This window comes from Macrobrachium rosenbergii, chromosome 55 (genome assembly GCF_040412425.1).
Source record: "Macrobrachium rosenbergii isolate ZJJX-2024 chromosome 55, ASM4041242v1, whole genome shotgun sequence".
NCBI classification, from domain to species: Eukaryota; Metazoa; Arthropoda; class Malacostraca; order Decapoda; family Palaemonidae; genus Macrobrachium; species Macrobrachium rosenbergii.
In genome coordinates this window covers 49,916,490-49,939,252 of record NC_089795.1, presented here as the reverse complement: position 1 = coordinate 49,939,252, position 22,763 = coordinate 49,916,490, and the positions used below count along the sequence as shown (strand labels likewise).

Below are 22,763 nucleotides of genomic sequence, written 5' to 3'. Positions count from 1 at the left end.
GTTTAAACACACACACAAATGCAGTGACTGAATACACATGTAAATATGTTCCTTTAAATACTCACACACAAATGCAGTGATTGAATGCACATGGCAATAAGTACATTTAAACATCACACATAAATGCACTGAAACATAGTGTCTTTAATGCACATTGACTGAATACAGTACCTTTAAACACTCACACACAAACACAGTGACTGATTGCACATGTAGATAAGTAACTTTAAACAATAACACAAAAGCAGTGACTGAATGCTCATGTCAATAAGTACCTTTAAACACTCGCACACAAATACAGTAATTGAATGCACATGTGGATAGGTAACTTTAAACACTCACACACTAACATAGTGTCTGAATGCACATGTGAATACATACCTTTAAACAATCAAACACAAATGCAGTGACTGAATGCACATTTGAATAAGTACCTTTAAACACTCATACACAAATGCAGTGACTGAATGCAGACGTGGATAAGTAACTTTAAACACTCATGTACAAATAGTGACTAAAACACTTGTGATTGAATGCATTACCTGAATGGGTATAGTAACTACCTTTAAACAATCAAACACAAATGCAGTGACAGAATGACATTTGAATGCACGAGTGTAGTGACTGAATGAGAACTTTAAACAAGTACAAACACAGTGATTAACCTATTGGTAGTAACTCTTTAAATACTCACACACAAATTCAGTGACTGAATGCACATATGAGTAAGTAACTTTAAATAAACACTCACATACAAACAGTGACTGAAAGCACTTGTGGATAAGTAACTTTAATCAATAACATAAATGCAGTGACTGAATGCTCATGTCAATAAGTACCTTTAAACACTCGCACACAAATACAGTAATTGAATGCACATGTGGCTAGGTAACTTTAAACATTCACACACTAACGCAGTGTATGAATGCACATGTGAATACATACCTTTAAACACTCACACACAAATGCAGTGACTGAATACACATGTGAATAAGTACCTTTAAACACTCACACACAAATGTAGTGACTGAATATACATGTAAATAAGTACCTTTAAACTTGCAAAAATGTAGTGACTGAATTCACATGTGAATAAGTAGGCTACCTGTAAACACTCAAACACAATGCAGTAACTGAATACACATGTGGAAAAGTACAGTTAAATGCTCACACACAAATGCAGTGACTGATTGCACATGTGATAAGTACTTTTAAACACACACACACAAATGCAGTAACTGAATGCACATGTGGATAAGTAACTAACACTCACAGTCAAACACAGTGATTGAATGCACATGTGAATAAGTGCCTTTAAACACTCACACACTAATGCAGTGTCTGAATGCGGATGTGAATGTGTGCCTTTTAACGCTCACACAAATGCAATAACTAAAACACAAGCGAATAAGTACCTTTCACCACTCACAAACAAATGCAGTGACTGAATACACACACACATACACACAAACACAGTGACTGAATGGACATGTGATTAAAGACCTTTAAATACACAAATGCAGTGACTGAATGCACTTGTGGATAAATACCTTTTAACTCTCAGACAGAAATGCTGTGACTGAATGCACATGTGAATAAGTACCTTTAAACACACACACACAAATGCAGTAACTGAATGCATATGTGCATAAGTAATTTTAAACACACTCAAGCACAGTGTTGAATGCACATGTCGATAAGTATCTTTCATCACTCACACACAAATGAAGTGACTGAATACAAATGTGAATATGTTCCCCTAACTACACACAAATACATTGACTGAATGCACATATCAATAAGTACCTTTAAACACTCACAAATAAATGCAGTGCCTGATTGCACATTTTTATAAATACCTTTAAACACTCACACACAAATACAGTGACTGAATGCACATGTGAATAAGTACCTTTAAACATACACACAAACACAGTGACTGAGTGCACATGTGGATAAGTACCTTTAAACACTCACACACAAATGCAGTGACTGAATGCACATGTGAATAAGTACTTTTAAACATTCACACACAATTGCAGTAACCAAATGCACATGTGGGTAAGTAACTTTAAACTCTCACACACAAACACAGTGACTGAATGCAAATGTGGATAAGTACCTTTAAACGCTCACACACAAATGTAGTGACTGACTGCACATAAGTACCTTCAAATATACACCCAAATACAGTGACTGAATACACATGTGGATAAGTACCTTTAAATAATCACACACAAATACATGTGAATAATTACTTTAAACACTCAAACACAAGCATAGTGACTGAATGCACATGTAAATAAGTACCTTTAAATTCACACAAATGCAGTGATTAAATTGCAGTGAGTGCCTTTGATATAAAACACAGTGGAACGTATTGAATAAGTACTTTTAAAAACTCACACAACAAGGGATGAATACACATGTGAATGACCTTTAAACACTCACACACAAAATGCAGTGACTAACTAACCTTTTCAAACACAAACACAGTGCCTGAATGCACATGTGATTAAGTACCTTTAAACACTCACACAAATGCTGTAACTGAATGCACATGTTGATACAAAAGTGACTGAATGGACATTTGAATAAGTACTTTTAAACACACACAAATGTAGTGACTGAATGCACCCATAGGTAACTAACTTTAAACACTCACACACAAAAACAGTGACTGAATGCACATGCTGATAAGTAACTTTAAACACTCACACATAAATGCAGTGACTGAATGCACCTGTGGGTAAGTAACTTTAAACACACACAAACACAGTGACTGAATGCACATGTGGATAAGTAACTTTAAACACTCACACACAAATACAGTGACTGAATGTACATATGGATAAGTAGCTTTAAACACTCACACAAGTGCATGACTGAATGCACATGTGGATAAGTACTTTTAAGCACTCATACACAACTGCAGTGATTGAATGCACATATGAGTAAGTATCTTTCAACACTCACACACTAAGACATTGTGTGAATGCATATGTAAATGAATATATACCTTTAAACAATCACAAGCAAACTCAGGGCTTAAATGCACATGTGAATAAGTACCTTTAAACACTTACACACAAATGCAATAAGTGAATGCACATGTGGACAAGTACCTTTAAGCTCTCACACACAAATGTAGTGACTCAACATATGTGTGAATAAGTACTTTTAAGCACCCACAAACGCAGTGACTGAATGCACATGTGAATAACTACCTTTAAACACTCAAACACAAATTCAGTGACTGAATACCCATATGGATAAGTACTGTTAAATGCTCACACACAAATGCGTTGACTGAATGCACATGTGAATAAGTACCTCTAACACTCACACACAAATGCAGTAACTGAATGCAAATGTGGATTAGTGACTTTAAACACTCACTCAAACACAGTGATTGAATGCACATGTAAATAAGTAACTTTAAACACTCGCACACATATGCAGTGCCTGAATGCACATGTGGATAAGTACCTTTAAACACTCTCTCACAGATGCAGTGATTGAATACACATGTGAAAAAGTACCATTAAACACTCACACTCTGACAGTGTCTGAATACACATGTGAATAAGTACCTTTAAACAATCACACACAAATGCAGTGACTGAATGCACATGTGGATAAGTACCTTTAAACGCTCACACACAAATGCAATGACTGAATGCACATATGAATAAGTACCTTTAAACACTCACACACAAATGCAGTGACTGAATGCATATGTGGATAAGTAAATTTAAACACTCACACTCAATCACAGTGATTGAATTCACATGTGAATAAGTACCTTTAAACGCTCACGCAAATGCATTAACTGAGTGCACATGTGAATAAGTTCCTTTAAATACTCACACACAAACACAGTGCCTGAACGTACATCTTTAAACACTCACACACAAATGCAGGACTGAATGCACATGTGAATAAGTACCTTTAAACACCCATGCACAAACACAGTGAATAAATGCACATTTGGATAAGTACGTTTAAATGCTCACACACAAATGCAGTGACTAACTCTACATGTAAATAATTACCGTACGTTTAAACATACACACAAATGCAGTGACTGATTGCACATGTGGATAAATATCTTTAAACACTCACATACAAATGCAGTGACTGAGTGCACATGTGAATAAGTACTTTTAAACACACACACAAATGCAGTGAATGCATGCACTGGTGAATAAATGCCTTTATATACTCACACACAAACACAGTGATTGAATGTACATGTGAATAAGTACCTTTAAATACTCTCGTACAAATGCAGTGACTGAGTGCATGTGTGAATAAGTACTTTTAAACACACACACACACAAATGCAGTGACTGAATGCTCATGTGAATAAGTACCTTGAAAAACACACAAACAAACACAGTGAACGATTGCACGTGTGAATAAATACCTTTTCCCACACCTCGTATTTATCACAAAAAACAAGATATTATTTGTATCTTTGCAAAGCTGTTTGTTGGTGTAGCTGAAGACAGTTTGCACTGCCATTCATAATTGCTCTCAAGACGAAGATTAAAAGTAAACTATTTCAAACCAATATATGTGAGAATTCATACTAATGTATCCCTGTATTTAATGATGAGCATCGACTTGAAATACTATAGTCACTTGCATGATCTTTGTCGAGAGGCACTGACCAGCTTGGAAGGACAATAATTATGAACGTCAGTACCCGTAGGGGTACCGTCAGTGTACCTCGCACGGTGCACTGACGGGCATTACCTAGGAGTCTTTGCAGCGTTCCTTCTACTCGCTGCTGCAACCTCTCATTTCTTTTACTGAACTTCCGTTCATATTCTTTTTTTTTTCATATGACTTCCCACCCTGTCTAAAGATGGCTTCCTAGTGCAACTGCGAGGTTTTCCTCCTGTTACACCTTTCAAACCTTCTTACTATCAGTTTCAGCGCTGAATAACATGATAGGTCCCAGCACTTGGCGTTTGGCCTAAATTCTACATTCTATTCTATTCTATAACGTCAATAAAGACAGAACATGAGAGATAAATATATTAAAGAGAATATTACTTACAGGGTACATACATGGTACTATTTGGTCCTTCGATATTTCCACGTACAACATACACGGTGATAGGTGTGCCAGCTGGGATTACTGGGACTATTACTTCACCGGTTACAGTCTCTACACAAGTCAAAATTCGGTGCTTCCACCTGTAGCACAGTTTATCAGGTTCTTCAGTTTCTGCAAATAGTGAAAAAATGTTAACTTTATACTTTAGTGAACTCTTCTAAATGTTAATACAACCCGTATTTCATTATTAGAACATGTAAGATGCCATTCCATTTTTTCTGATATCTCACATTATGAGCCTTAGATTGCTGGGGTACACATTTCAGAAATTTAGATAGTTAACAGTTCAAGTCCGAGAAGACTTAATTAGTTAAATTTCCAACGTGCATTAAAATCATAGCTCACCAAATGCATCTACATTTTCTTCATTCCATAGGGGGTTAGTGCCGTTAGTGCACCTGACAAGGTGCATTTTAAGCATCACTGAAGGTTCTTTGCAGCGCCCTTCGGGCCCTAGCTGCAACCTCTTTCATTCCTATTACTGTACCTCCATTCATATTCTCTTTCTTTCATATTGTTATCCAACTGCTCCTAACAATTATTTCATAGTGCAACTGCGAAGTTTTCCTCTTGTTACACCTTTCAGACCTTTCTACTCTCAATTTCCCTTTCAGCACTGAATGACCTCATAGGTCCCAGCACTTGCCCTATGTCCTATATTCTGTATTTTCTTCTATTCTAATCTACATTTTCTTCATGAGCTCTCCAAAGAGCTTTAGATATGGCATGGTCATCTCTTCAGATATACAACCATGAACTGAAGCATCATTCTTAAGTGTGCAGCAACTACTGTTTATTGAAATAAAGTGCATGTTGCACATTCCAGGTCTTACCACTGGCATTCCAAGTTGCTTGCATCGAACGAGGTGGCAGGAGCGCCAAGCGGACTGTCAGGTCGCGGTAGGGAAAGTCTGTGGTTGCAGCTGTTGGCTCTGAAGTTGGTTGCAAAGTAGTATTGTCTGAAGTAGTTGAGTATGGGGTGGAGGTAGGGTATGAAGTAGTCGGATGTGAAGTGGTAGTAGGGGGTGGTTGTGCAGTAGTAATGTCTGGAGTAGTTGAGTATGGGGTGGAGGTAGGTAGTCGGATGTGAAGTGGCAGTGGGGGTGGTTGTGTAGTAGTATTGTCTGGATGTAGTTGAGTATGGGGTAGGTAGGGGATGGATGTGAAGTGGTAGTAGGGGGTGGTTGTGCAGTAGTAGTGTCCAGAGTAGTTGGGTGTGGAGTGGAGGTAGGGTATGAGGTATTCGGATGTGAAGTGGTTGTAGGGGGTGGTTGTGCAGTAGTATTGTCTGGAGTAGTTGAGTATGGGGTGGAGGTAGGGTATGAGGTAGTCGGATGTGAAGTGGTAGTAGGGGTTGGTTGTGCAGTAGTATTGTCTGGAGTAATTGAGTATAGGGTGGAGGTAGGGTATGAGGTAGTCGGATGTGAAGTGGTGGTAGGGGGTGGTTGTGCAGTAGTAGTGTCCAGAGTAGTTGGGTGTGGAGTGGAGGTAGGCGGGTGATGAAGTGGTTGTAGGGGATGGTTGTGCAGTAGTAATGTCTGGAGTAGTTGAGTATGGGGTGGAGGTAGGGTATGAGGTAGGCGGATGTGAAGTGGTAGTAGGGGATGGTTGTGCAGTAGTAATGTCTGGAGTAGTTGAGTATGGGGTGGAGGTAGGGTATGAGGTAGGCGGATGTGAAGTGGTAGTAGGGGATGGTTGTGCAGTAGTAGTGTCCAGAGTAGTTGGGTGTGGAGTGGAGGTAGGGTATGAGGTAGTCGGATGTGAAGTGGTAGTATGGGGTGGTTGTGCAGTAGTATTGTCTGGAGTAGTTGAGTATGGGGTAGTAGACTGTGAAGCTGGATGTGCCTGAGTAGTAGGGGTTGGTTGTGCATTCACTGGTTCAGAGCAGTTGATCTTAGATGATGTAGGGTATGGTACAACGGATGTCACTGGTAGTATGAGGTTTATCTGCAGTAGTAACAGGCCAGGGAGGACTAGCTGAGTTTTAAGACAGATGCCAGCTCTCTGATTCACTGGTTCTTCACTGATCTTAGATGATGTAGCTGGCACAACTGTTGTCACTGTAGTTGACACTTTATCTGTAACAACAGGCACAGAGGAGGATATGATTTTTAAGACAGATGTGAAAGCTAAGGTTTTAATGGTTATTTTAGAGATACAAAGAACATGTATCATAAAGTTGCTTCATGCTTATCAGCAGCTAAAATATAAGACAAGGAAAAGTAACTCTCACAGTAACTGGAAAACAGGGCAATCTTTACTGTGACTGCAAGTTTTTCAGATCTTGGCAAGCTTTTTTGCAATTAATCAGTTACTCATAAATCAAGACGAATGGCTTGAAATGTGTTATTATAAGTCAAAGTCAGTTTTTTATTTTTTTATTACGATTGGAATGCTACAAAAGTAGGACTCACCTGCTTCTAGGCCAAATTCTGAGGAAGACCTCACAGCTGCTAGTAGAAGCAGCAGCGTCTGACCTACTCGAAAGAGAAATGACACCTCGTGATGCATTTTTGCTTGCTATTCATGACTGAAGTAAATGAAGATCTCCAGTTACAGTCTTTAAACTTAGTGATAGTATTTTGCATAGCTTAAGTTAATAAAGAATATTAAACCTCCAGGTATGTTCTTTGAACTTAGTGATAGTAGTTCTCATAACTGAAGTTGAATACAATCTTTAAACTTAGTGATAGTAGCTTTCACATAAATGAAGTTAAGTACATTCTTGACAATTAGTGATAGTAATTTACATAGTTGAAGTTAATAAAAAAAAAATATTAAACCATCAGGTTACATTCTTTAAACTTAGTGATAGTAGTTTCCATAACTGAGGTTAAGTACATTCTTTAAGCTTAGTGACAGTAGTTTTCATAACTGAAGTTAATAAAGAATATTAAGCCCCAGGTACATTCTTTGCACTTAGTCGTTAGTGAATCTCAGTTGGATATCAGTGAACGTTTTGTTTACTATGCCTACTTGTCAAATATTCTTATACTGTTCAGTTTTCCTTTGTCCTTCCGTTGTAATACAGACTGAGTACGTTTAGCAAAGACCCTTTATTCTACAACAGTGGAGAAATTTCTCGTCGTTAATGCTAATCAGTTTTCTCTGTTTTTATTTTGTCACTTAGAGCTTTTTATAAGTAAGCAGACAACAATCAGTTTGATATATCTAACAAAACAATAAACAAAATGAATACCATATTGAAGGATCGTAAAGAGCAAAAAAAAAAAAAAAAGTTTGCTTCTGATCTAAAAAAAAAATTAATTGAAAGTTGTTAGTGGAAACAGGAAGGGTTCTCATCCATTTGTCAAGTTTAAGAAATATTGATATTCAAGGGTCCTCACTTTGGATGGCTGGACAGGTCCCTCAATCCGAAATAAAAGAGGTCTGTTGATAAAGAGAGAGATGGAGAGAGAAAGAGAGAGAGACCTGCGTAATATTTTTACTGGAATCTATTTTGCAGAATCATTTAAGGAAAAATTATCTAAAATATACTTACTCAGAGCCATGTTGATCCTGAATTTCGTCATTGTTTTTTTCATTTTATTTTCGATTAATTGCCTGCCCTGCACTTCTTCACATTCACTGAGAATAAATGTTCCTCGTTGGGCGAGTGGGTTCCGTTCTCAGCTAGCACTCTGCTGGCTGCGAGTTCGAATCTCCGACCAGCCAATGAAGAATAAGAGGAATTTATTTCTGGTGATAAAATTCATTTCTCGCTATAATGTGGTTCGGATTCCACAATAAGCTGTAGGTCCCGTTGCTAAAACACCAATTGATTCTTAGCCATGCAAAATAAATCTAATTCTTCTGGCCAGCCCTAGGAGAGCTGTTAATCAGCTCAGTGGTCTGTTTAAACTAAGGTATACTGAACTGAGAATAAATCACAAAAATAAAAAGAAAAAATAAATTCTGATTTATACAACCTCACTGACTGAAAAACAATACCATTTTCGCGCTCGTGTTCTTGAGAATCGGAAAGACTAAAAACTTCACTCACTCGTCATCTGATGTTGAGAGCCAATTAATTGCAAGTTTCACGAACAGAATATAAAATGGAAGTAGTTTCTCAAAGCAAAAAAAAAAAACAAAAGATATATGTAGATTAAAGAAGAAGAAGAAACTCGTTGTTTAAGTTCACAAGTCCGAAATTCAAACGATGCCCGGACGTCAAACGGTGTCGGCGCAAACTGGAGGGCCGGGTCTTAGTCGTAATCTAAGACCAATCTCTTTTTTTTTTTTCCATTTGCCTTTCTATCTTATCTCTTATCGCTGAATTTGCTGCTCTTTGACAAGCCATGAAGTATCATAAATTTCACAGATTTGGACGCAGTATTTTTTTGTTGTTTTTGTTGTTCTTGATTTTTCTGTAATAAAAGTTTTACTTGATTCTGTTCTTGACGGTACTGATGCACGGAATTAAGATATCGACTTCCAAGATTACGATACTTTACTTATTTACTAGAACGACGGTTCGTAAAGAATTTCTTCGAATCGGCGGTGGATTAAGAGAAATTATATTGTAGATTATTCCTTGCTCAGAAATTCCATTTGTGGGGCGGGGTCCTTTGGAATGAAATAACATTCAGTTACATTTTCTAGTTCTATTTCCTCTCTTACTGGGTGTTCTTTAGTAACTTTTAATCTTTGAAAACCTTTCTTATATTTACAAGAGGTCCTCGTAGCAGGGGGGGGGGGGCGGTGGCGGTTAGTGCCGTCAGCGCACCTCACGGGGTACACTGTAGGCATTACTAAAGTTTTTTTCGCAGAGTCCCTTTGGCCCCTAGCTGCAACCCCTTTCATTCCATTTACTGTACTTCCATTCATATCTTTCTTCTATCTTGTTATCCACCCTCACGTAACAATTATTTCATAGTGCAACTGCGAGGTTTTCCTCCTGTTAGGCTGTTACACCTGTCAGACTTTCCTTTTCTCAATTTCCTTTTCAGCGCTAACTGACCTCATAGGTCCCAGTGCTTGGCCTTTGGCCTAAACTCTATATTCCATTCCGCTCCATATTTACAAGAGTTTCGATGCTGATATTCTCAACGTAATTTAGTAATTCCATTTCCGAATTGAAGCGTAGGAACCAGAGATCTTTCATGTTACTGCCATCTATCGTTTGCTCGACAAACTACTCGAGAGTATTTTCTGCTGCAGTGATCCTTCCTTGGCAGTAAATCTTCCGTTCGAGCATCATAGAAAAGTGCTCACGTGTTCGCAAGGTGGCAAGGTCCTGTTCAGCGTTCAGTTACGATCATACGAACAAAGGGTATTGGTGTTTTGACGTGTTTATAATTAGTGTAATTTGCATGTACTCGCGTTGCTGGTTACGACGTTACACTTTTAGTTATGGGTAAATATTCTTTGATGATTCTTTCGTGGGAAGTAGCTGTTGGTAAATTGTATAATTACTGTAGTACCATTTAAGTTATTATTTTGTCTATTTAACACAGAACACAACTGCTTGGTGCAGCAAGTATTTGAAGCATTTTCTGTTTCAGGTTCGAGAACCGGTTTACTTCAGTTCCGTGACTTCAGTTCTTGATATCCACCACACCAAATTCGAAGCACATTTACCGAATTCCTTGAAACCAACCTGGTAACTATTTTTCCCCTCAGAATTAAGAGGTAAAGGACTTCATTAGTTTTTGCATTTTGAAACTTAGTCCTTGCAAGCTCAATCTCCCCCCTTCAGGGGCAGAGAGCCCCTGAAGGGGGGAGAATATCTTTTGTCGTGCAGTAGACTTTGTCTACTGTACGCCAAAAGAGGGCTTGCGGTATTTCTAAGTAATAGATACACGGCGGGTATTTAGCGAGAATTGGCAGTTTCTTATAGTATTTTGGTTGCTTATTTATAATTTAACGTTATTTTTTGGGGATCGGCTGTAATTAACCTGTAATTAACCCCTGAAGTCCAACCAACATGGGGTTTCCATATGCGATCTTCACAAGACAGAGCACGGCTACGTCTGTTTCGAACGGTTCATATCCCGTCCGGCAAGTGCAATACCTTGGAAACTGGTTTTTTCTGCACTTTTAGGGCTTCTGACACTGGCGGTGCACTTGTTTGTTGTCGCCGGGATATGAACCGTTCGAAACAGACGTAGCTGTGCTCTGTCTTGTGAAGATCGCGTATGGAAACCCCTTGTTGGATGGACTTCAGGGGTTAATTACAGGTTAATTACAGCCGACCCCAAAAAATGTTAAATTGTAAATAAGCAACCAAAATACTAAAAAGAAACTGCCATTTCTCGCTAAATACCCGCCGTGTATCTATTACTTAGAAATACCGGGCTTGCTTTTGAAAATAAAAATACTTGGTACGTTGAATAGTTTTAAATGTTATAAGCTGTAATGTTTTCAGTATTACCTTTGAAATCTTGAAATCAAGATTGGAACCCAACATCATGTCAAGATTACGAACCCAACATCCCCATGCGAACCCAACATCCCCATGTCAAGATTAGCGAACCCAACATCCCCATGTCAAGATAGCGAACCCAACATCCCCAGCGAACCCAACATCCCCATGTCAAGATTAGCGAACCCAACATCCCCATGTCAAGATTAGCGAACCCAACATCCCCATGTCGAACCCAACATCCCCATGTCAAGATTAGCGAACCCAACATCAAGATTAGCGAACCCAACATCCCCATGTCAAGATTAGCGAACCCAACATCCCCATGTCAAGATTAGCGAACCCAACATCCCCATGTCAAGATTAGCGAACCCAACATCCCCATGTCAAGATTAGCGAACCCAACATCCCCATGTCAAGATTAGCGAACCCAACATCCCCATGTCAAGATTAGCGAACCCAACATCCCCATGACAAGATTAGCGAACCCAACATCCCCATGTCAAGATTAGCGAACCCTTTCCGGTCCGAACTCAAATTTCACGTGAGGTGCTAGTACTAACACGGCGAAAGTGATTCATCTACACTTTGTCGCCGTGTTTAGTACTAGCCCCGGGCGGGGGGCGTCAAATGTATTTCGCCTTTAGTAATAACCCTGGGGGATCAAACGTCTGGTACCGAAGTGTTCATGCCTAGCACAGCGAACCCGATTATTTCCATGTAAAGTATAACGAACCCAATCTTCTGGTATAGAATAGCGAACCTTGCTGCGAGTGGGTTCGCTAATCTTGACATGATCTGTAATCTTAAGTCTGTTATACTTCAAGTTTGGCAAATAGAACAAACTAAAACTTAAATTTCAAGTTATTGGACGTTTTTAATTGTCATTTTTTTAATAGTAAGGGGTTTAACTGTAGAATACTCTATAGTGAAATTACAGAATTTGAAGTATGTGATATAAAATTATAAATGTTTAAGTTTAAGCTTTGGATTTGCAAACAAATTTTTTTTTCTCCATAACCATTCTACATGTTATCATAACAGGTTGTAGTGGTTATATTATCGAATAATTTCCTCCGCAGGTATTGCCGAGTACGTTAGCCATAATTGAGCTTCTACATATGAAGGACCAAACGAAGGCTGCTGAATGAAATGGTTGAACAAGCAATCCTCTAGTTGCTTGAACTACGAAGCACTTTTTCTTGCTCAGAGTTATCCAAGAGTTAGTACCGATTTCCCAATGAGTTACTTTGAAAGTGACAAATTAGCATGTATAGTTTCTTAGCTTTGCCCAGATGGTATATTTAGGTGGTAATGCCTATGGGGCAGTTTTATATTTAAGTTTCGTAATTGAAAGTTTAAACTTTTCATGTAATTGGGGAAACCCAAGTAACTGTAATACAAAGGTATAAAGGTTATCTTCCAGTGATGTACTAGTTAGCATCCTAAAATTGATAGTCACTTTTTGTGAATAATAGTAGGAATCTCAACCTGATTTTATTCTGATTTTTTCCAAATTGATGGATTTACTTCCGCTTGGTCAAATTTTACACGAATTGTCTTATCTGCCTGTTAGAACTGGTAACTGAATAAAAAGCTTATTTTATCAACATGTATTGTGCTAGCATCCTTCAATACTTGATTAGAACTGCTCAAAGTAGCAGAAGCCTGCGTTAGTAAAAAACTTGTCATAAAATGCACCAAAAGAGTTGCGCTGACTCCAGTCTTTGGAGTGGGAGCGGTCCTTGAGGTAGTGACTTGCATATTTTCATTTGTTTTACAGGTAGGTTTTTCAGGTCTAGTTGAATAAAGACCTTAAGACGATAGTAAATCTAGTCTAGTAAGTATACCTTGGTTATACCTTAGTTTTACCACTGAGCTGATTAACAGCTCTCCTAGGGCTGGCCCGAAGGATTATACTTATTTTACGTGGCTAAGAATTTGTGATAATTGGTAGGCTTGAATTTTCAAGGACATGAAAGTAAAGGAAATATTAAGAAAATCTGATACCTTGCTTTTAAATAGTCTTTAAATAGTCTTTACAGCAACCGAGTCAAACCAACAGGTAACTTCAGCACATTTCATGGAGCAAATTAAACTTGAAAAGGTTCAATAAACGCGCTCAAAGAAAACACGGCCTATGAAGAGCATCACTGAGGAATTACGTCTATGCACGTTGTAATCAGTATAGAATTGCTGAATTTTCTAATAGCCGTTACTGAAAGTAAATTACCTGAATAATATAACTGCGAAGTGAATAACTTCTCCACCTCGATGACAGATGAGGAGATTGCTGGATATATTAGAAAATTAAGAAGCGTAAAACTCGTTACTTAGGATAATTAGAGAAATTAGTTTTTTCTAAACGGAATTAACTTTTTTTCGCATAGCTATGGGGCTTTTTAATGGTTAAGTTTATATTTTGTCACAGGTGTGCAAGACATAAAATGCCTGGCTGATATTGAAATTACATTACTCCTACGGAGAAAATTTCTTTTTATTAATGTTTGCGTTTTTATTGCAAAACCGTAATTGACTGATAGCCTTATAAACGTCAGGATAGTTACACCCTTATCTAAGTGTGTATATCTTGGTATATTTTTGTAAAACCGTTTAAAATCCTCCTGCTGAACGAGCACCACAGTCTTCATATATAATTGATTGTTCTTCATAGTTTCCAATTAAAATCATATTCTTGTTCATGGACAAGTTTCATGTATTCATTTCCCAAGAAAAATGAGATTTCCGTTCATTCCAGTGCAAGAATACTCGTTCAATAAAATAGTTAACAAATGTTTACGACTGGTGTTAATTGCTCGACCGCCAAGGTAGTTTACAAGTAAGCTAACTATTCTCCGGTTTCACGGACATTCCTGTATACGAATTAAGAGTCAAAATGAAGAGACATTATTGGCATAGTGAATGGTATAGTCATTAAACACGAGACAGGTTAACGTTACAATTTCATACTAATTGATGTTACGTCATAATTTTTCTTGATTTCTGTACCTAAGACACGATTTCTTCCATGCATACAGGAAGCAGTTAGGTACTTGTGATGCTCTTGAGGGCTTGACATGCCGTTTGCAAGAGAGCCTTGATAAGGGTTTTGAGTGCAGAGTAATTAAAATATTTTAATGCTGCTTTCTATTTGATAAATCACAAGACACGTTTCATGACTTCAGAATCTTGGAGTGGGTGGTTATTTGTTTTAGGATTACTTTCAAAATTTCCTTACAGGTAGGCAGTGGCGGGCTGTTGATGGGATCTTGAACGAACCAAAGCCTATTGGGCAGAGGTAAATAGGGTGGTATTTAACTCTGATAAATTTGAATCCGTAAACTATGGTGATAAAGAAGGAATGCTATATGCGTATAAGGGACCCAATAACGAGACAGTCACAAATAAGGAAGCAGTTAAAGACCTTGGTGTGATGCTGAATAGGAATATGCTATGCAATGATCAAATAGCAATACTATTGGCAAAATGCAAAGCAAAATGGGAATGTTGTTCCGGCACTTCAAAACAAGAAAAGCCGAACACATGATTAGGCTTTATAAAACGTATATACGTAGTCCACTTGAACATTGCAATATGATATGGTACCCACGCTACCAAAAGGATATTGCACAAATAGTGTACAAAGGTCCTTTACAGCTAGAACAGAAGAAGTTAAGGACCTAGACTACTGGGAAAGACTACAATTCTTAAAATCATCTAGTCTCGAAAGGAGAAGAGAACGCTACAGGATAATACAGGCATGAAAACAGAGGGAATTACCGAAAACAACATGGAGCTAAAAAAAAATATCAGAAAGAGCAAGCAGAGGTAGATTAACAGTGCCCAAAACTATACTGTACCAGGAAAACTAAGGAAAGCACGCAGGACATTAATCCACTACGCACCAGCATCAATAATGCAGCGATTATTCAATGCATTACCAGCTCATCTGAGGAACATATCAGGAGTGAGCGTAGATGTGTTTAAGAATAAGCTCGACAAATATCTAAGCTGCATCCCAGACCATCCAAGATTGGAAGATGCAAAATATATCGAAAGATGCATGAGCAATTCTCTGGTAGACATCAAAGGTGCCTCACACTGAGGGACCTGGGGCAACCCGAACGAACTGTAAGGTCTGTAAGGTAAGGTGTCGAGTTCCACCGGGCAGTGTTCCTGGTCCACTTATTTTTGGTGTATACAAGTGATATGGTTGTTGGCCTGGAAGAGAAGATTGTTCAGTATGACAATGGTGCAACACTTTTGGGGCCGTAGGGGGTTAGTACCGTTAGTGCACCTCACGCGGTGTACTGTAGGAATTACTTAAAGGTCTTTGCAGCGTCTTTTCGGGCCCTAGCTGCAACCTCTCTCATTTTTTATACCGTACCTCCGTTCATATTCTCATTCTTCCATCTGACTTTCCACCCTCTCTAAAAACAGTTTCCTAGTGCAACTGCAAAGTTTTCCCCCTGTTACAACTTTCAAACTTTACTGTCAATTTCCCTTTCAGCGCTGAATAACCTCATAGGTCCCAGCGCTTGGTCTTGGGACTAAATTCTATAGTCTGTTCTATTCTAACACTTGTGGGTATAGAAAAGTCTCCACTTGAGAGAAATGAAGTTGCCCTTAGTCTCAATCGTGACATGGACCAGATTAGTGAATGGTGTAGTCGGTGGGGTATGAGGCTGAACTCTAGTAAAACGAAAACTATTGATTACGAGATTTCGTACAGATTTTCCACCCCATCCTCTCCTCCAGGTGGATGGGACTCTGCTGAATGAGTCTGAAGCTTTAACTATTGTAGGTGTAACTTTTGACTGGCATCTTACTTTTGAGAAACATCTAATGAAAGTTTCAGCAAATGCTGCACTAAAGTTAGGTATTGTCCGCAAGGCCTCATAATGTTTATAACAGTGATAAATCAAAACAACCTGTTACAGGTTATTTGTCCTTCCATTACTAAATTATAATACTGTTCTCCGGTGTGGATGTTTTCTTCTGCCAGAGATGTATCTCTTTTTAGATAGTGATTCGTGGTGGTATGTTTCTGTTTCCTAATATTAGCAATTATGACTTGGACCATCGACAGATTATCTCTTGTTCATCACTTTTTTTTAAGTTGTATTTCAACAGAGATCTGCCACAATCACAATTATCCCTGATCACCTCTACCTGCCGAGAGCAACCAGATTCGCTGAACAGCAGCACCAATTTGCAATAAATGTGCCTCGCTGTCGAACTTCTCAGTTCCAGAGGTCCTTTATTCTTTGCACCATTGGACTGTGGAACAGCCTCCCTGAGGATATCGTGCAATTGGAACTTGAGAATTTCAAGCGAAGATACAGTGCATTATTATCCTAATACAATTCTCCTTATATTCTTTCAGTATTTCCCATTACCGTCTGTTACTTCTTTCGAATGAACACCACATTCTATGGAAGCTTGAATTTCAAGTCAGTGACCCCTGTGGGTTTCTTCCATATGACTAGGGCTCAACTTCAAAATAATAATAATAATAATAATATTTTCCAAAGCTTACTTAGCTGTCTTTACAATACAACTGTGTCTAGTGACGGGAACAAAATGAAAAACAATGTTTATGGATTGATGATTCATGAAGTCTTGCTCTTAAAAGATTGTACATAGTTGTCATGTGACTAATTATAACGCCATTAACAAGGAGAGTTGTTGAAAGAGGGGACAAAAAATTCCTTTGTTTCTCGGCGATTAGATTAAATAAATAAAGGATGTCATTCTTTTCACCTTTCTTGAGATCGAGATAAAGATGACAAAGAAACTAAGGTTGGTGATGTTTCTTTTTTTTTATTTTGGTGATATTTCGAGTTTTGTTTCGGGGGTAATGTTTCGTTTATTTTTTTGTAATGTTCATTATGTATTTTGATAACGTTTCAATATTTTTTTTGGTGGGGGGCAATGCTTCGATTTTTCTTTTGCAATGTTTCATTATGTTTTTTGGTAATGTTTCAATATTTCTGGGGGTAATGTTCAGTCCGTTTTATGTGGTCCATTTTTTTTAATTCATGTTTAATTCACCATTCATTTAATGATTAAAGTATGAGTTAAAATAGTTAATTAAATTCACTTACAGTGTAAAATTACTTTAATTTTCAAAAGTGAAAAATGAGAATGTATCTCATTTTATATCAGAATATCATATTAATTGTTTATATAAATTAATTAATTGTAAGCGTATTACATTCAAATTTCGTTTTTACCTTTTTGTAAGTGATGTCAACACTGCTACTAATTTTGTTATAGTATTTCGCCAGCACAGAGTTTATGTAGTAGTTTGTGTTAACGCATTTTAATGTGTTATATGATTAATAATTTAAGTCTAGTGTGCGACATAAGATTCCTGATGCCAAATTCACTAATTAATATGTAATATGTTATTGAATATTCCTCTAATTCCGTTTTTTGGCTTTTATATGACGAACTTTGACTCATTTTCAGGGTGTTATATAAGATTTCTGTTGCCAAATTCACTTTTCCAGCATATTTTACTTAATATTCCACTTATCCCAAAGTACGCTTTTGATAAACTTATGATTCTGTAGAATCAAGGAACAAGAATCAGGCAAGTGTGATGAAAATAGAATCATGGGTATTATTAACATATCTGAAATTAGTATCAGTAGATAAAGATATACAGTATACCTCATGAGGACTAATAACATGGATAAGGTATACTCAAATGTATAAAAAGGTAGTAATTCAGGTGATTTTTTCATTGCAGGTAGCGCCTTTTGGCCAGGTGTCCTGGAACCCTCTTTCATTGGTAAGTAAGAGTTTGGATGAGGTTTCAAGTTCAAAGTTATAAATGAGACATTTCCACAAGGGGGTAGTGTCGTCAGTGCGCCTCGCGTATTGCACTGCTGCACTCACTTTTAGCCATTTACCTTACCTCCATTTCTTCGATCTTGCTGTCCAACCACTCCAACTCCCTCCTTTCACTGTCTGAAGCACTGAAAGGGTGAAAGTGCCCCAGTGTTTGACATGAAAGCTTAAATTTCACAAATCAGATCATATTAAATCAACAAATGAGATTTTAAGTTGAGATTTAAAAAAAAATGGTATGACTGTCTCTTCATATCAGTCACTTCCAGAATTTGGAACTTTCTGCTTCCTCTTTGTTTCCAGAGATGTTTGAGAAGGAAGGTCCACTGATACACTTTGATCAAGTTTAATTTAGGTGGACCTACTGATATCTCAGTTGCTACAAAATTTCATACGGGAGGAGGATGTTCCTACTACGTTTCTTACATGGCCCACTGTAGACGCACCATCTTAGGCCACCAGCTGTAATGCTCTCTGCCTCCTACTTTTCCCCTGTTCCCATTGGTCTCTCCCTCCTAGCTATCCAACCACTTTAACCTTAACTGCCGTCAGTTTTCACCTGATGATGATTTTATATATGTAAAATTTGATCCTTCATAGAGACTGATATCACTGAACAGTTTCGTTTATATTTGGTTATTTTTCATAGGTTCTGTGAACTGTTATTATACCCCATGTTGACAATTATTTACTAAAACCCAGTAAATAAGGTGTAACTCCGTTCATGTTCTCTTTCTTCCACCTAACTTTCCACCCTTTCCTAACAATTGATTCTTAGTGAAACTGCGAGGTTTTCCTCCTGTTACACCTTTCAAACCCTTTTACTGTCAATTTCCGTTTCAGCGCTGAATGACCACATAGATCCCAGCGCTTGGCCTTTGGCCTAAATTCTGTATTCAGTTCTATTCTATATACAAAGTGAAAGATGTGAACTCTAGAGCCATATCTGGAGCTTGTTTGTCTTTCAAGAAGAGATCTCTGAAGCTCTGGTGAAATTCGGATCAGGATGTAAACTAGTTATTTTGACTTAACAACTATTTTTTGAAGGTTGTTAGGCTCAAGACCAGTTGTACAAAAAAATAAAAAAATTAACAAAATAAAAATGCAAGTTTATAAAATGTCTTTGACATCTGTTTGCGGTCAATTTTTCTATGTTTTTCTATTTCTTTTAATTGACCCTTATCTTCTTTGCACACCAGTTATCAAGGCCACCCAATTAACTATTGCAGAAACCATTAGTGCAAAGTGCACTTGATAATGTGTACACAGTAAAGTGTTAAAAAAAACCTTTAATACGTTAGTTTGCTTATACAGCTGTCAAGATAATTTAGTGGCAAATGGTTGTACATGGAAACAGGAACCTAGGTGAAATTTTTAGAGACGAAGAGAAATAGAACACTCCTTTCTCTCTCTCTCTCTCTCTCTCTCTCTCTCTCTCTCTCTCTCTCTCGAGGATTCATAAATGTATGAATTTTCTCTTACAGATATAACTTTTATTCCTTTCATCAAAATGGGTATGAACTGGATATAAACTGGGTTGGTTTGTATAGATCAAACGGGCCTTATGCCAACACGGGCTCTTGCTCATTGGCAGTATGTAAGTGATGACGAAGTGTTGATGTGAATGAAAAGTACTTTTTTACTTGTGTTAATCTGTCTATAACAACTTTCCGTTGTTCAGCCTGGGCTTAGAGTCGCTCATCACTGGCCTCTATGTGTGTAGAATGAAGGTACCCTGGCTTGTTGCATCAGGGCGGTACGTAATGTCTCTGGGGTCGGGACTAATTGTCTCGACCCTATCTTTTAATAGCGTACGTCCACACTGCAGCAAATCAAGTCACAAACACGTCAGAAACTTATCACGTACATGTCACAAGCATGTTGAATACAAGTCAGCGACTTATTGGTAGTTTTGACCTATGCTTCATATGATTATCCGGCATTTTCCAAAGTTTCGTTCTCCACTTACGGTCGTTAATTTGTTGTCAGCATGTTGGTGATATGTATGCGATAAAGTTTCCGAAGTTATGTTCTTTACTTACAGTCACTGACTTGTTTTCAGCATGTTGGTGATATGTATGCGATAAAGTTTTGGAAGTGTGTGTACCTGTTATACTGTAGTGTGGACACACCTTAACTGTCATTGTTGACAGCAGGTCGGGATTTACTGTCTACTTCTATTTCTGTCATTCCTGATGCTAGGGGTATGAAAGTACTGATATTAATAAGATAAGGGAATGAACAATAAACACTTTACGTAACGTGAAAAAAAATTTTTTTGTTCCTCCATACTTGAGTATCGAGCGAAAGCTATCAGTGTTATCGCCCTTTTCTCGAAACAGATCAGACAGGCACTTCGAAGTATATGGATTCCCGTGGGAAATGAAATAAGTACTTCTTTCCTTTTTCTTTTGTTTACGTAACAAACTTGTACGGACATTCCAAAGTACTCTTGTACTTGTTTTTCATGATGTTATCCATTGTATGTTTACATAATAGATAGCTGTGTGAGACTGCGTTCAGACTACTATATTATTACTCGAAATCATCCCAGCGATGGGGCATACTACCCAAAATTTTATTTACTTATTTATTTATTCATTCACTTATTTGTTTGTTTATTTATTCATTCATTCATTCAGCCATTCACTTCAAAACCAGTCTCTTAACTTCGGAAAGGGTTCAGATGTGCCAAGTTCTGTCAAAGAAAAAGTTAGGCCTTTGGTCGGAAACTTTCCCAATGCAATTTGTTCGCCTGGAAATTTTTCCACTTTCTGTTCCGTGTTGATTTTAATGTCGCACTCCATTTTCAGTAAGTGGACGTAGCTTTATCATTTCGTAATTCATTTCACTAACATCATTTATGAGGTTTATTCATTTCAAAATACCTTGTAAGTTCATTTCTCTCACTACTACTGTTTCTCTATCACCCACAGCAGTAGGCATCACTAATAGCTGTTTGCAGCGTCCCTTCGGCCCTTAGCTGTACCCACTCTTTAGCCTTTCACTTTACCTCCATTACTCTTCCTTTCTTCAGTCTTGCTGTCAAACCTCTCTGACTGTTCCTTCTTAAGTGTAACTGAAGGGCTTTCTCCCAGTTCCATCTTTAGATCCTTGTCCTTCATCTCATTCATTTTCTGGATCTCTTTATCTTGCTGTCCAATCACTCCGGTTCCCTCTTCACTGTTTTCAGCGCTGAATGGCTGAAAATGCCCCAGTGCTTTTCTTGACGGTTTAAATTTCAGTGAACCAGATCCATCTCCCACAGTGACATATATTCTACGGCGTTTCTAGGTTTCAGTTCTGTCTATAACCTGATTCTTACCGACTTTTACATTTTTCCAAATATTCTTAGTTTCTCCCATTATTGCCAGCAAGTTCTGACCCTCACCCAACTATTTAACGATATATCTTAATTACCTTTCCCTTATTATCTCATTACATTTTTCAAAACCGAAAGGTAAATTGTTCGCTCTTCGAATGGTCTCGCACTACAGTAACATTGCTGTCGTATTGTTTACTTATTCCTGCAAATGTTTTATTAACATACAGATACATACCTGTGGTTTATATAAGCAGCAATGAGAGGTTACAAATTTAACAACATGCAGTTTACATACTGCCGAGCTAATTTGGCTTACGCGAGCACGTAGGGTAAGTGGCATTTGAATTATTTTCATTCATTTTCATGAAACATCATTCGTGGCACGCCTGAGACAGGTTCAATTCCGGACCGAACCTAAGTTTCACTGAACAGTGTTTCGCGGGATTTTTTCTTAACTTACATTTTTAAAGAAAGTCTTCAGAGGGAACGAGTCCAGTTCGATGCTTGTGTCGAGTTAAAACCATTTCTTATCTGTCCATATCTTATTCATTACATTTCTTCCTCATCCCAATCTTCCTTCCTTTCTGCCCTCACCTTTTGACAGGTGTCTGTTACGAAGCTCTCACCTTTCTTTGCTAATTCAGATTTAGATTTTACCTCTCTCACGTAGGGAAAATAAAATGCATTTCTCATGTAACGACTGTAATTGTAAGGAATATTTGGTATAAACACAGAATATTTCCTGTGTCTTAGAAATCAAAAGCTGGTGAAAAAAAAGTTTACAACAAATTCATAGAAGGAAACAACAAGAAAAAGCTTACTCTTAATGACGTGTAACGTAGCAATAAAAAAAAGATTAATTATGTGTTTTGTATGAAATAGAGTAGACACAACAACAATGATAATGATGCATATCACCGAGAGAGAGAGAGAGAGAGAGAGAAATGAGATATCCTTTATCTCACTTGCCAGATGAGCGTTGCTCTCCACTTACGACATAAACATCGGTCACTGTGTCATACAAATATCGTTTTAAAACCAGACCTCGTAACAAAGCGATCGAGTTTTATTAAACCTTACTGAAA

General features: G+C 37.8%; 2 protein-coding genes and 2 long non-coding RNA genes across 6 annotated transcripts in view; 2 read left to right on the top strand and 2 right to left on the bottom strand.

Annotated features, from left to right (window-relative positions):
- LOC136835803 (latrophilin-like protein LAT-2) overlaps positions 1-6,199 on the bottom strand; it is a 47,596-nt gene extending 41,397 nt beyond the window's left edge. The window contains exons 1-2 of the mRNA XM_067099658.1: positions 5,962-6,199; positions 5,069-5,239 (exon numbers count right to left, since the gene is read on the bottom strand). Of these exons, the coding sequence (XP_066955759.1) occupies positions 5,069-5,239; positions 5,962-5,986 (196 nt within the window). The 5' untranslated portion in view covers positions 5,987-6,199. The remainder of the gene's footprint in view (positions 1-5,068; positions 5,240-5,961) is intronic.
- The window catches only part of MetRS (methionyl-tRNA synthetase 1), a 109,021-nt gene extending 95,920 nt beyond the window's left edge, over positions 1-13,101 (top strand). Inside the window, exons 11-12 of one of the 2 annotated variants that reach the window (XR_010852057.1) lie at positions 10,636-10,733; positions 12,578-13,101. The gene's annotated coding sequence lies outside the window, so the exon portion shown is untranslated. Of the gene's footprint in view, positions 1-10,635; positions 10,763-12,577 lie in introns of both variants that reach the window. The other variant, XR_010852056.1, reaches the window with a different exon arrangement.
- LOC136835222 (uncharacterized) lies at positions 7,118-10,355 on the bottom strand. 2 transcript variants are annotated; one of them, XR_010852059.1, is made up of 4 exons: positions 9,132-10,355; positions 8,631-8,790; positions 7,543-7,605; positions 7,118-7,206 (listed from the first exon to the last, which is right to left on the bottom strand). It is a non-coding gene; the product is annotated as an uncharacterized lncRNA (long non-coding RNA). The 2 variants fall into 2 exon arrangements; XR_010852058.1 differs by having other exon boundaries at positions 8,631-8,827; positions 9,132-10,354.
- A 5,151-nt stretch (positions 13,102-18,252) lies between the features above and the next one.
- LOC136835220 (uncharacterized) overlaps positions 18,253-22,763 on the top strand; it is a 179,888-nt gene continuing 175,377 nt past the window's right edge. Inside the window, exon 1 of the long non-coding RNA XR_010852055.1 lies at positions 18,253-18,294. This is a non-coding gene — a long non-coding RNA (uncharacterized lncRNA). The remainder of the gene's footprint in view (positions 18,295-22,763) is intronic.